This window comes from Dendrobates tinctorius, unplaced genomic scaffold, assembly GCF_039654945.1.
Source record: "Dendrobates tinctorius isolate UK_male_01 unplaced genomic scaffold, ASM3965494v1 ptg000022l, whole genome shotgun sequence".
In the NCBI taxonomy this organism is placed as follows: domain Eukaryota; kingdom Metazoa; phylum Chordata; class Amphibia; order Anura; family Dendrobatidae; genus Dendrobates; species Dendrobates tinctorius.
The window spans coordinates 120,594,401-120,609,625 of NW_027361690.1; the positions used below are offsets into that span (position 1 = coordinate 120,594,401).

The following is a 15,225-nucleotide window of genomic DNA, read 5'->3' on the forward strand; positions in this document are numbered from 1 at the left end:
GAATGAGTGAGATAGGCGGAAATTCCCCGCACTTCAGCAGCGAGTTGCTCCACACAATCAGACAATTGCTTAATCTCCATCAAGGAGAAAGAAAAAAAAAATCCTCCTACGGCCCCAGAGAAAAAAAGAGGAGAAAATATACATATAAAAAAAAAAAATTCCGACACTTTTTTTTTTTTTTAGAATTCTCTCCTGCTTTTGAGTACCCTAGAATCTGCGGTATGGCTGGTGATTCTGTTATGAATGAGTCACCGAGGAGGAAAAAACAAAAAGCAAGCTAAGCCCAGAAAACCAGAGAGGTTGGTAACTAGCGGATTGCAGACCCCTGATCTTATCACACAACTAGCAGTAGCCGTGGAGCGTGCCTACGCTGGTCCTAGATGCCTCGTCATGGCCGGAGAACTAAATAAGCCTAAAGAAAGAAAGGGAAAATCTAAACTGCCCCAGAGCAGACCCCAAAGCAATAGACAGCCCCCAACATGTATTGTCGGTGAAACAAGATGAAAGCACAAACACAGATAGAAAGATAGGCTGAGCAAACGATGGGGCCCTCACTAACTATAAAGGACAGGAAAGAAAAGCTGCTGTCTGCAATCACGCAAAAAACCCTGCCAAAAAATGTCCAACACGTCTGATAGAAAAAGGCCCCGAAGTCGCTAGACTTCAATTCCCTATATCAGCACTCAGGTATATTCTGAAGACAGAGCAAAAGAGATCAACTGATCAGAGACAAAATGGGGATTCAGCCCAGTCCCAGCCAGGGCTGGCTGAACACAAAAACTAAGTAAACCAGACAAAAACTCATATGAACAATAGCAGAGAAAACTTAGCTTTAAGAAGGCAGGAACCAAACTGGAAACCAGAAGCCACAGTCAGGAGAAATCACCAGCAAGAAACTAGGGAGTTGGCTGCCTTAAATCCAATCAGAAACTCCTGATGTCCAATCACAGTCCTCTTCCTCAGGTGGCCGGTCTCTGCCATTTAGATCAGCTTCATTACCTCCCTTCACCAACAGAGGGAGTCCAGGTAGAGAACTCACTACTCCTCTGTCAGCACAGCCAGCTCCATAACCCTCATGAGAAGTCAGAGGCAAACCCGAAAATGAGCTCACAACAGAGCACAATAAGGTTAGAGAATCGGGCCTCTCTACTTTCAAGCGTATCCCTGGGACAGGGATAGTTAGGGTCCCAGTTCCAGGGACATTTTGATGCCCCCCTTTGCTTACCAAAGACCATCACAGTGTGTGACAACAAATCATTCTACTGTTTATTGAAAACAGAATGGGGCCTACAAAGAAAAGAACACAGTACCTACAGTCAAATATGGTGGCGGTTCAAAGATTTTTTGGGGTTGTTTTTCTATCTCTGGCACTGGGTGCCTTGACTGTGTGTAATGCCTCATGAAATCTGAAGATTTCCAGAGAAGATTGGGTTATAATGTAGTGCCTAGAGTCCGAAAGACCCCAATCATACTTCAAGAAGCACCCAGAAAAATGATGGAAATAAAGCTCTGGAGAGTTCTGAAGTGGCCAGCAATGAGTCCATATCTAAATCCCATTCAACTCCTGTGAAGATATCTTAACGTTGCTGTTTGGAGAAAGCTTCAAACAGGAGAGACATGTAGAAGTTTGAAAAACAAGAATGGTCAAAAATTCCAGTTGAGAGGTGTAAAAAGCGTATTGATGTTTATAGGAAGTGATGGATTGCAGTTATTTATTCCAAATGGTGTGCAACCAAATAGTAAGATGAGGGTGCAAAAAATTTTGTCCTATTGTTGGGATTTTGTGGGAAATTATGCCCAATTTGCCTTTTTTCTCAGGTTTTTTGTGTTGTTCCAAAACACACAAAGGAAATAAACATGTGCTTAACAAAATATGTATGATTGGAGTAATTTTCTGGGAGAAATAGTTCATTTTTTGGAACAATTTCCAAGTTACCAACACTCTCAGCCATGACTGTATATACACATACACAGTGTACACAATATATACACACACAAACACATGCACAGATAGATACAGTGGGGAAAAAATGTATTTAGTCAGTCAGCAATAGTGCAAGTTCCACCACTTAAAAAGATGAGAGGCGTCTGTAATTTACATCATAGGTAGACCTCAACTATGGGAGACAAACTGAGAAAAAAAAATCCAGAAAATCACATTGTCTGTTTTTTTTTCATTTTATTTGCATATTATGGTGGAAAATAAGTATTTGGTCAGAAACAAAATTTCATCTCAATACTTTGTGATATATCCTTTGTTGGCAATGACAGGGGTCAAATGTTTTCTGTAAGTCTTCACAAGGTTGCCACACACTGTTGTTGGTATGTTGGCCCATTCCTCCATGCAGATCTCCTCTAGAGCAGTGATGTTTTTGGCTTTTCGCTTGGCAACACGGACTTTCAACTCCCTCCAAAGGTTTTCTATAGTGTTGAGATCTGGAGACTGGCTAGGCCACTCCAGGACCTTGAAATGCTTCTTACGAAGCCACTCCTTCGTTGCCCTGGCGGTGTGCTTTGGATCATTGTCATGTTGAAAGACCCAGCTACGTTTCATCTTCAATGCCCTTGCTGATGGAAGGAGGTTTGCACTCAAAATCTAACGATACATGGCCACATTCATTGTTTCATGTACCCGGATCAGTCGTCCTGGCCCCTTTGCAGAGAAACAGCCCCAAAGCATGATGTTTCCACCACCATGCTTTACAGTAGGTATGGTGTTTGATGGATGCAACTCAGTATTCTTTTTCCTCCAAACACGACAAGTTGTGTTTCTACCAAACAGTTCCAGTTTGGTTTCATCAGACCATAGGACATTCTCCCAAAACTCCTCTGGATCATCCAAATGCTCTCTAGCAAACTTCAGACGGGCCCGGACATGTACAGGCTTAAGCAGTGGGACACGTCTGGCACTGCAGGATCTGAGTCCATGGTGGCATAGTGTGTTACTTATGGTAGGCCTTGTTACATTGGTCCCAGCTCTCTGCAGTTCATTCACTAGGTCCCCCCGCGTGGTTCTGGGATTTTTGCTCACCGTTCTTGTGATCATTCTGACCCCACGGGGTGGGATTTTGCGTGGAGCAAGAGATCGAGGGAGATTATCAGTGGTCTTGTATGTCTTCCATTTTCTAATTATTGCTCCCACAGTTGATTTCTTCACTCCAAGCTGGTTGGCTATTGCAGATTCAGTCTTCCCAGCCTGGTGCAGGGCTACAATTTTGTTTCTGGTGTCCTTTGACAGCTCTTTGGTCTTCACCATAGTGGAGTTTGGAGTCAGACTGTTTGAGGGTGTGCACAGGTGTCTTTTTATACTGATAACAAGTTTAAACAGGTGCCATTACTACAGGTAATGAGTGGAGGAAAGAGGAGACTCTTAAAGAAGAAGTTACAGGTCTGTGAGAGCCAGAAATCTTGATTGCTTGTTTCTGACCAAATACTTATTTTCCACCATAATATGCAAATAAAATGAAAAAAAAAAACAGACAATGTGATTTTCTGGATTTTTTTTTCTCAGTTTGTCTCCCATAGTTGAGGTCTACCTATGATGTAAATTACAGACGCCTCTCATCTTTTTAAGTGGTGGAACTTGCACTATTGCTGACTGACTAAATACTTTTTTTCCCCACTGTACATACACAAAGGCATGCATATATACACAGTATATAAACATACACTGCTATGATTGGTGGAACGCACCAAATAAGAAATTATAATAATGTGCGTTCGCAATCTGAGGTGCACTATGCGGTGATGGAGAAACCACAGCTAGCACAATAGCGAATCAAGGCTGCGAGAAACACTTAAAGCACAGTGTGTACAGAGCGCAGAGGATAAAGCTCTGTTACACCACAGAGCGGTACTATGAAGAAACGCACAAAGGACTATACCCTGTTAGACTGCACAGGCATAAAGAAAAATACTAATTAGGATCCCTATAACTTAACCCCCCAGGGAAGACCAAGCTGGTGGTTGACCTTGATCTGACACACAGTGTGCTTTAGCACACATGCCTGAGGACACCCGGTGCAGATGCTAAGTTCAAGCGGTAGTTCCCACGCTACACTGCTTGTCTAGACAAATACTCGCAGTGCTATTAGCGGCACACGTGCACACAGGGTGGTAGAGTAGCCACCAACACACAGAGGACCTTTTATACAAACAGCTCAAGTCCAGACAGACCGGACCTTGCCTGTGGACCAATCAGAAGCTGCCACATAACCAGAGCAGGTGTCCGAGCACCAATGAGAAGGTGCCACATCCCGGACATGCTCAGTAGGATGAAATCTGGACTTAGGCTCCAGAGTACAACGCTGCACATGTATACCAGTAGTCACCATAGGCTTAGCTGGAGAGCCAGTAGCAACTACACATGCAGCACGAGCCTGGGCAATGTAACAATCTAACAGTAAAGAATCCTCTTCTATGTTGGTGGAAAAACCTTCTCTCCCAGATGCAGAGAATGCCCCCTTGTGACCGTCACCTTCCTTGGTATAAAAAGATCCTCAGAGCGATATTTGTATTGACCCCTTATATAGTAATACATGGTTATTAGATCACCCCTCAGTCATCTTTATTCTAGACTAAAGAATCCTAATGTTGCTAATCTCTCTGGGTATTGTAGTTCTCCCATCCCCTTTATTAATTTTGTTGCCCTCCTTTGTACTCCCTCTAGTTCCATTATATACTTCCTGAGCACTGGTGCCCAAAACTATGCATAGTACTCCATGTGCGGTCTAACCAGAGATTTGTACAGAGGCAGTATAATGCTCTCATCATCTGTATCCAGACCTCTTTTTATGCACCCCATGATCCTGTTTGCCTTGGCAGCCGCTGCCTGGCACTGGCTGCTCCAGGTAAGTTTATCATTAACTAGAATCCCAAGTCCTTCTCCATGTCAGATTTACCCAGTGGTTTCCCATTCAGTGTGTAATGGTGATATTGATTCCTTCTTCCCATGTGTATAGCCTTACATTATCATTGTTAAACCGCATCTGCCACCTTTTGGCAGAAGTTTCCAACTTATCCAGATCCATCTGTAGCAGAATACTATCATCTCTTGTATTGACTCCTTTACATAGTTTTGTATCATCTGCAAATATGAAAATATTTTACTGTGTAAACCTTCTAAAAGATCGTTAATAAATATGTTGAAGAGAATAGGTCCCAACACCGACCCCTGCGGTACCCTGTTATGCCCCTCCAGGGTAAGCCTGGCCCATGGTGCAGTTTGTCCACACCCACCAGAGTTACACATGTAAGGAGGTGGCAGAGAACCTCATTGTCTCCTCTCTCCTACAGGCTGGTCCCATGCACTTCATGGTGTACCTATGTGTTAATGCATGTACTGTGAAATATGTTACTGTTGTATTGCATTGTGCTATGTATTTTTGTGCTGTGTTTGCAATGTTTCCTATGTGTTAATGTCATGTGTAATATCCCTTTTATGCTGTACTGTCTTAACCTGTATTGTATGACTGTGTTTAGCTTAGGGAAAGTAAGGGGTTAAAGAAGGGGGCTGAGCCAGCAGCCTCTAGAGAGCAGGAAACTCCTGCTTCCTGGTCAAAGCCCAGACATGACTGCCTGAGGCAGGACATGTGTCCCCATCTGGGACAGAAGGGACCCCCCATCTGTGGGATGTGTGTGTCCACGTCTGGGACGGAGCTGACCCCCGGCTGGGGAGGACATAGGCTGCCACAACTGTTGGGCACAAGGACTGGATATGTGCCCCACCAGATACTTTTGGCTCCAGAGAGCTTACTGAAAGTCATGCACTTTACTGCTGCAGCCGTTGCTGTGTCTAGGGACAGAATAGGAATCATCCGTCTCTTGCTTATTTTCACATCTTTATTATTAAAATACAAGTTGCCACTGTTGGGCCCTATACAATGTGAAGTGTGGTTCATCCGGAGGAGGTTGTCCCATTGTGGAGAACAGCTGCAGGACTGAGGTAACCCACTATGACCCAGAGCTGGGATTAGAATTGCCATTTTATGTGCAAGGGGCCAGGGTGTGGACTGACTCTGCTGTAGTAGAATCGCCCGTGACTACCACCCCGTGCCACCCTTGTTACACACACATAAAACACACAGAGACAGACAGAGTATACAAACATGAACAAATTCAGTGTGCTCAGACGTAGCTAAACATACACAGCAATCGCACACAGATACACACATGCTCAGTGTAGTGCACAAGCACAATGAAATCCGCACTTCAAAGATTTGGTTAAAAAAAACATGATTAATGTTTTGATAATGCACATTTGAGTGATGTTTTGGCTGCGACCACATAAACCTTTTTAAATATGGATTAGTAAAACACCCTCCTTTTTTCAACAAATCTTTGAAGTTCTGCCTACATTTTTTTACTATATTATTTATCAAGGGTGTAAAGCCGGGGCCTGGAGGCCTGCACCCTTCTTTTGTTTAGATATATTTATGTGCTATAGATTCTCTATGAACTACCATATATGAAGCAATTCAAGGATTGAGTCACAGATTGTACTGTAAACCTGTATCATTGGTGAATTTAACTACTTTGTGGCATGAAGTCTGCTCTTTGTAAAAAGAAAACACCCTTTTGATTTTATAGGGTGCTGTATGCAGTAATGAAACGGTTATACGACACCACTTGTAGCTTCTGGAAAAATAATTATTCCAAGTTGCAGATTTTCACCGAGACAATTTCTACAGATTCTTGGACGCTGGCCATGGCTTATTTTTTTTTGTTACCTTAACGAGTTCCTGCTCAAGAAGCTACGATTATTGTTTTCTCATATATTCAACCGAATTTAGCACACTAACCTACTTGTGACACTACCGGGAAGATGGTATCTGTTGAGATTTGTTTTTCTCATTGACTGAGCCTGCATGCCTGGATCTGCATGGATCTTCCATACTTGCCTTCGAGGCTCTTGAGATAGAGATCACAATCCTAGGCTATGATGAGTTTGTGTTCTGCTGGAACCTGCTCTTATGATATTATTTTACAAGCAATTATATATCATTTTGTATTTTCTATTTAAGGTAAATTTTCACAATCCTGCTCTCTGAGCCAAGAATACTGAGGAAAACTAAACTAGATAGTTCTCCTAAGGTTAGATATCTGCTTGCCTTTGTGTTTTAGGTGGAGTTGGAGCTTAAAATAACTCCAAATTGATTTCAAGTACAGAAATAGAGTCCTGAATATAAGCAAAATTGGAACATGCTTGCTAAGGTGTGATATATAAATTTACTCCATCTATTAAGATTTGAAATATTAAATTCTTTTTACCCTTTAAAGAAAAAATTCACTAAATTTGATCTCCTAATATGTCAGGTATTTTTCAGTAGATCACATCCATGGAGTTGGAATCTATGAATTTGGATCTTCACCAGTTTCCAAAACTATAGTGAACGAAACCCATGTAGCACAGCCTAAAAAATGAATGGAAATTTCCGACACATAATTCTAAATGCACTACCATTCAAATCAATGGAGCTTTGCTTAGAAATTGGCTTAGAAATCTCAAAGCATGGCCAAATGGGTTCAGGCATTTTGTAGAGCGCAGAAGTCTGTTTATTCTGGAAATCAGGGTAGGTCTGAGCTCACTCAGTCCTCCGGTGTGACTTTCTGACCCTTATCTGTTTCATATTAGGAGATCATATTTTACTGACTTTGGTGGCGGCCAAACTGGACATTATGTCAACTTTTTGTCTTACTGAACTAGTCACAGTCATTTTAGAATGTAGAAGGAAAGTCTAAAAAGGATTTCTTCCACTCTCACATCTTTATATTGAATGAATTGAAAAGTTTCACACAATAGCCCTAAAAAACCTAAACTATGCTAACTGTTTTGGGGAACGAGTGGCCTTGTTTTAATTGTAGCCAATGGTCAATTTTTCTTTTTCTTTGCCTGCGCAATTTAATAATTTAGACTGCTTCTTTAAACTGATTTCTCTGTAATTTTTTTCATAACTGTTGACCATTGCTTTTTGAATGCTACTATTTCTACACATACACTTATATTCTTAGCATACCGTACCTCCCAACCTTCCTGGTTCCATCAGAACAATCCTGAATTTGGGCAGTTGTCCCGGCACACCAGGAGATCAAGGTATGCCCTTACTTCAACTATATTTGTGTCTTCAGAACACAGATACAGATGAGCACAATCAGTTTCATACTCTACTGTTCAAACTGTGTGCAGACTGAAGGACTTGCAAAGACTTTCCTGTCACATGACTGGAAATCTAGATCCACTTAGTAAAGACCCCGAAACACTGGGAGGCGTGTGGGACATTGTACTGTATGTGTGTGGACGGACTGTGGGAGCATCATATTTTGAGGACAACATGCTTCGTGCGATATTGCGGGGCATCATATTGTGGGGAGGTTAGGGTAGTGGCTTAGGATAAAGTAAAAATTGCTATGGCATACTATGCACGCCGCAGCATGTGTGCCTCTTATCTGTTAAAGCTTTGAGGTAAGGCTTCAGGTTGTGTTTTCTCCTTAAACGTTAAGCTGTAAAAGGCATGTTCAATATTAATTGTATGACTGTACACTGCCACTTTTAGAGTGGTATTTTACTTTCCAATTTTGAGAGCTCACTCTGTCTCAAGATGAATATTGAGAATCGTGAAAAAAGGTACATTTTGATTGAAAAACTAATTCCAGTCAATCAATGAAACCTTTTCAACAGCTCCAAACTAGTAGTAAAGACCACAATACATGTTCTAACACGGACCCGTCAAATGCAATAAATATGCATTTTTTACCTGCTGTAGACGTCGCTGTTCTCCTTAATTTGGCCTTGTTTTTTTTTGTTACTGTCCCCTTATGTTCCTGAGATATGGTCCCCTCTTACATGTACTGTATATAAATCTAATCTTTTTTAGCCAGTTTGGCGTAGTCCTCAAGAAGACTCCCAAATAGATGAGGTCCACGACCATTTGGCTAAAAAGACTACATGTATTCTACCTTGATAAGGGTGGCCATGTCACTGGAAGATAGAGGCGCAGGAACAAAATAAAAACTGAGATAGATTTAGGAGAATAGTGACATTTACACCATATAAAATATATTTATGTCACATGATAGGCCTTCTTTAACTTCACAATTATAATTGCAGCCAAACTATGACCACCACAACCATTGACAAAAGTTCCATTATCCAAAATATCAGCAGTTTTATCATCATCATCATCACTGTTATTCAACCCGCCAGTGAATCATCATCATCCACATTGCCAGACACAGACTGAAGTGGGCTCCTGTGCAAGAACAATATATGGGTCCTTTGCAGTCCAATAGCTCATCATTATGCAAAATTCCACCTTACCTTTTGGGCCCCTCTGAGGCTGTACAAGCTGCACCAATGGTGTGTCTGACCCTGATCATACAGAGCGGATATGCAGTACCTGGCTGTCGAAGCTATGATGTGCAGCTCCGCAACTAATCACATCTGGCCAACATCAGGAACATCTGACCATTGGTTTCGAATGTCAACCCCCACCGATCTGGTATTCATGACCTATCCTAAGGAGAGTCCATCAAAATAAAAGTAGTGGATATCCCCTTTAAGTAATGCTGACTGAGTCACTGTCAATCTGGCAGTATTTTTTTTCATCATGTACAAAACAGATCTATATCAGGGTTCCCGTCACAATCCAGTTTTTCGGTTATTCCAGCAGATAACCCGATATCGAGCTTGACAGAGAGCAATGTATAAGTGTGAACTGAGCCTTGGTCATTGTGCATATTATGTAACTTAGTAAGGCGGTTATAGCAATGTTAGATCAGACTGTTCTTACATGAGGATGAAGTTATTCTAATGGCTTTCTAATACAGAGATTGCGGTTGCAGTTACTTACTTTGCCTATAACATTATGGAGAGCCTCAAATCCTCCATTTACAGGGAAAACGTGGTCCTTGCTGTCAGCTATCCGAGCCAGCTACAAACACAAGAGGAAAAGAGGAGTCAATGATGTAACCGATAAGGAATCACATTACAGCACACTGTAGACTGGAGAGAAATCAGGAAAGTATTAACCCTCATCATAGATAATATTGATAAACCATTCATGATATTCTTTATCAACCATTTACAGAAAAAATAATGATAATTTTGCAATTTCCAATTAATTATGATATATTGATTTGCTTAAAGTCCTCAAATTAGAGAAATGAAAGGGGTAGTTCATCCTAAACAAGTTAGCACCTATCTAATTATATAGATGACCATTGTCAGATTGTTGTAGGTCTCACCGCTAGGAGACCCCTGATTGCCATTAGATCATGGCCTGGAGGAAATTAATGGAGCAACAGGTCACGCATGCCCTCTGCCACTTCATCCAAGTATATGACACTGAATATGCCAGGAAGGGGCCCAGGATGGGGGCCATTATATTAGAATTGGGTCTAGGATGGGGGACACTATCAGGAAGGAGTCCGTGACGGGGGGCTATTATACCAGGATGGGGGACATTGTTACAAGCAGGCACTAGGATGGGGTGCATTATTACAGTAAGAGGCCCAGGACAGGGGACATTATACCAGGAAGGGGCCCAGGATGTGGGACATTATAAAAGGAAAAGGCCCAGGACATTGGATATTATGACAGGAAAGGGTCTAGGATGAGTGACTTCATTACAGAATGGGGGCCATGATGCGGGACATTTTTACATGAAGGTGCCATGATGAGGACTCTATTACACATGTGTCTTTATAGGATCTAGAAAGCTACAAAGGCCTTTAGAGATGACCAACAAGAAGGTGGGGGGCCAGGTACAAATTTTGCACCGTGGCCCATAGGACTCTAGTTACACCACTGCTCATAGACTATAATAAGTGTGTGTTGAATAATGTGTAGGACATCACAGGCAGCACGTGACCTCCGGCTGCAGTCAGCTCTTGCTTCCGCTGATGTCCTGTCAAGTGCTGGCAGCAGCCGGGGGTCCCTCTTCCTCCTTCTGCGCTGGCTGCCAGGCTGTTGGCGGGGTTATCCCCCCGCATCACACCCGTCATCCCCCGCGCACCCATTCATTGAGAAAGTGTGCGGTGGAGGCTGGATGTGACACGGGGGGTAACCCTGCCCACAACTCAGCAGCCACCGCGGGTACACAGCACTGAGTCACGCCTCACTTGACGTGACGTCAGTGCTGGGTCACGTGCTGCCTGTGAGCGGCCACGGATAGCGCCGCTCTCATGCAGTATAGGCAGCATAAGGTATTTACAAAATTCATTAGGGGCGCCGGGGGAGATACATTGGGGGGTTAATTGAAATTAGTGGACAACCCCTTTAAGTTTAAGTTTATTGGACAAGTCAAATGAATTAACGTTAGATCACAGTCTTGTAACTGGCACATAACAGCACATAATGGCAGGCTACTGAATATCTCCCAGTGAAGCAGCCTCCAGTGTGTCATCTGCTGCGCAGAGTAATACAATACTGTGGATCTCAATACAAAAATGTCTATTTTGTGCATTTATGTGAAGCGCTGTGTCATATTCTTGGGCTGCGGCCAGGCATAGGTGGCGTCAGCAGAAAATAACTGCGGGGCATGAACTCAGCCAAAAACAGAAAGATTATTTTCTCCTACAGCTTCAGAAACAGAATACCTGCGTCTCATTGAAGTCTTTCACCCCCACACAATACACCTGGGCTCCCAAATCACGAGATCTATTTGCCTAAAAAGATCAAAATAATAAATGATTAAAATCTCTAAATGTTTAAAGTGAAGCTTCCTCTAACACTAACACATTTTTGTATATTTCATCTTATGCTACAAAGAAACCAACAACAGGAAGGTGAACGGAGTACCTAGCACTGAGAGTGATATCAAATGGCTTCATTGTTTGTAGTTGTAACTTACAGTTCTGGCTCATGGAAATGTCTCATGAATATACAAAGATTTGGCACTCATTGATAGCAAGTAACATAAGTGACTCGCCCCCAGAGGCCGTGGGGTACTCGGTGCCAGGCCCGTTGATTACAATGGGAGATGTCACAGCGGCAATGACCCGGTCCGTGGCCTCAGGCGGTCAATGTAAAAGGGGTAAAGTGATGGGGATAAAGTTGTTGAGATGATTCGTGATGCGACCTGTGGTTTCTGGTCAGTTTGACCAGCGCTGCAGGGTTGCTTCTCTGGGACAGATGGTGTGGTGCAGCAATGATGTTGTAGCCCTCCACAGGTAGGGCTGTAGTCCCAGGGCAGAGTAGATGAGGTTGGCAAATGAGGAGATAGTGAGGAGAAGTAGATGGTGCAGGTTAGGCACAGAGATGTAGCAGTGCTGAGTGGGTTGGCGCAGGAAAAAGGCAATGAGACAGCTGAGTGCAGTTCGAGTTCTTTTACTCACGTTCTTGGCACAGACAGGTGCCCGCTTCAATGCTGCGGTCTCAAGATCAGGGCCTCAGCCAACTCCCAGGCAGATGGAATTAACCTTTCCAGCTCTCCCTTTCGTGTGCCTGTTCTGAACGTCTCCTCACTAGCGCTTAAACTGAAGTACTTGTAGCTGTGTGTTAAACCCAAGTTCCTCCTCTCAGATGTTCCTTGGAACTCTACTTGCATGACAAGTGACTGTAGCCTGCTTCGGGGACTCCATCCATCATGTCCCGGCTCACACATAGGTTGCCACCGTGTCTTCGAGTCTTTTGTGGGAATAGATTGGTCACAGCTCCTATTCCTTCGGTGTCTGCTGCTGGAACAATAGTTTCACAAACAGCCTCGGGGACCGGACCCCGGCCATATGCTTCAAACTGAAGGGCTCTGCTCTGACCCTAGGCCTTAGTTCTCTTCTCCTTACGTTCCGTACTAAACTATCTTCCTTCTGAAGAATCAGGCTTTCTATTCCTCTTTCCCGTGCCAGCAGCTCCAGGTCACTGAAGTCTGCTGCAGCAGCTCCTTCACTCCATCCCTCTCAGGGGATCTTCTCTTGCAGACTGACCTAGTCCTAACATTCTCCCACTCTCTTGTGCAGTCAAAGCTCCACCCACCTCCCAGCACTCTTCGTGTTCAAAGCAGGGAGCCAAGAAGGTTGCTCTGCTACACTACTATGTTGTGTGGGATGCAGGTGTTGGAGGCTGGTCAGGTGTTCCCATCTTACCTGGAGAGTGGGATACTACACCTCAGGAGGAGGTGCAGTACCTCTGTGGCGACTGAACCCTCAGGGGCGCCACATAAGTATAGGCTGTAAATAGTCTGGATTACTGTATATCTATGCATGATGCTCACATTGGGTGTTATTCGTGCTAAATGGAATTCTTTTTTTAAATTAAAGGGGTTTTTCCACAGACAAAAGTTCATTTTATTTACTAGATATTGGAATAGAAAGAAGATCCACAATTGGATGTGATTAAGAAAATGTTCCTGTGCTGAGATAATCTTATAAATGTGCCCTTGCTGTGTACTGTGTAATGGCTGTGTCTGACTGTACAGGAATATGGTCTGATCATACCGCAGATCCTGGGGTGGGGAGGAAGCAAAAGAGAGTATACAGACATACAGCAGGGGATCACAGCTGATTGTTTTTGAGAGATAAAATATTCCCTGTATGTTATTAAGAAACATTTTACCTCACAGAAAGAATCAGCTGTCATCCCATGCTGTAATATGTCTGTATACTCTTTTGCTTCCTCCCCTGCCCAGGAGATGTGGTATGATCAGACCATGGTCCTGAAAAAACATGAAATTTTGTTCATGGGACAATCTCTTTAAGGATTCCCAAAATGTGACTGTGTATCAAGTTTTGTCAAGAAATGCATAAATATTCATGTGTACATGCACATAAACATATACCATATTTTTTGGATTATAAGACGCACTTTTATGATCCCCAAAATTAGGGGAAAAATGGGTGTGTGTCTTATAATCCGAACACTGTTCTTACCGAGGGGGTCAATGCTGCGGGCTCGAAGCTGAGGGTGCTGTGGTGGTCCTGCGCTGTTCGGTGGTGGTACGGCGGCAAGTGGTGGTCCTGCGGTGTTGGTCTGGCTTCTTGCTTCTCACTCAGTGCAGACGCAGATGGAGGAAAGCCGAGATCTCTATCCACGCCTGCATCTATGCGATGTCTCCAGGAAAATGGCCGCAGATGCTGCGCAGATGGAGATCTCGGCACCAAGATCTCGGGAGATGAGATCTCAGCGCCAAGATCTCCATCTGCGCATGCGCCGCCCCGGCAGCCATTTTTCCGGAGTCCACCACATAGTAAACAGTGTAGGTACTCAGGGCTTTCACAAAATGTCAGAAGAGCCCCCCACCACCGAACACCTGCATCGCCACTCTGATCTCTTCCAGCTGCGACCCTGGGACCCTGCTCCACTGCGGCCTGCACTTCCGAACACCTCTTTCTCCCAATCTGGGGTCCACAGCATCACCCCACTCCTGCCTCCACCAGCAGCGACCCTGGGACCCTGCTTCACCGCAGCCACCACCCCTGGTAAGCAATAAGACGCCTGGATTGTAAGAAGCACCACCATTTTATTAAAAAAAAGTTTTTTTCCTATTTTTCTCATCAAAATACGGGGTGCGTCTTATAATCCGGTGCGTCTTATAAACCGCAAAATACGGTATCTATCTATCTATCTATCTATCTATCTACAGTATCTGACCATTTCACATCTATCTCATGTTTTTCTATATATTTTACACAGCTTTTTCTGAACACTTTCAGAACTTGTAAGGTGAGCATACAGAATGACTAAAACACAATAATTCTGGAAAGCACAATCTTTCTCAGTGGAATAATTTGCAATCGAATTTTGAGGCATTTTGCAATGACAAGTTTTAGTCACATTGCAGACTGATCTGTACCTCTCGTTCTGCATAATAGAAGAGGTCCTCATGGAGCTCCCCATCCGTTAAAGCAATTATAACACTTGCTGTCCTGTAACCTGCACAGATAAAAACACATAGCATGACTTTTACCAAACACTGAAAATGGACCTAAAAAGGGTTCTCCGGAAATGTAATAAATTGGACCCTGTCTCATGATTCAAACACAGCCATTCTAGTCACGTGTCAGGACGGGCTGCAGTCTAAAATAAATACGGTTCACCAGACCTAAGTGTGAACTGACAGGAGCTGTATCATAATCACACAAACGTCTGTGAGATGAGAAGTGTGTGACATAAGAAGAAATAAATCATCTTTTTTTTCCAGCCTCACTCCTCTGTTCTCAGTCAGATGCAGAGGATATATCTCTACTCCTGTCTCATCTGCCCACTAAGGTACGTTTGCTGACGCTACAGCT

At 43.4% G+C, this 15,225-nt stretch overlaps 1 protein-coding gene across 1 annotated transcript in view; it reads right to left on the bottom strand.

The window, feature by feature from the left end:
* The window catches only part of ANTXR1 (ANTXR cell adhesion molecule 1), a 317,311-nt gene that overhangs the window by 193,924 nt on the left and 108,162 nt on the right, over positions 1 to 15,225 (bottom strand). Inside the window, exons 6-8 of the mRNA XM_073569123.1 lie at positions 14,787 to 14,866; positions 11,596 to 11,664; positions 9,849 to 9,929 (exon numbers count right to left, since the gene is read on the bottom strand). Coding sequence (XP_073425224.1) covers positions 9,849 to 9,929; positions 11,596 to 11,664; positions 14,787 to 14,866 — 230 coding nt within the window. The remainder of the gene's footprint in view (positions 1 to 9,848; positions 9,930 to 11,595; positions 11,665 to 14,786; positions 14,867 to 15,225) is intronic.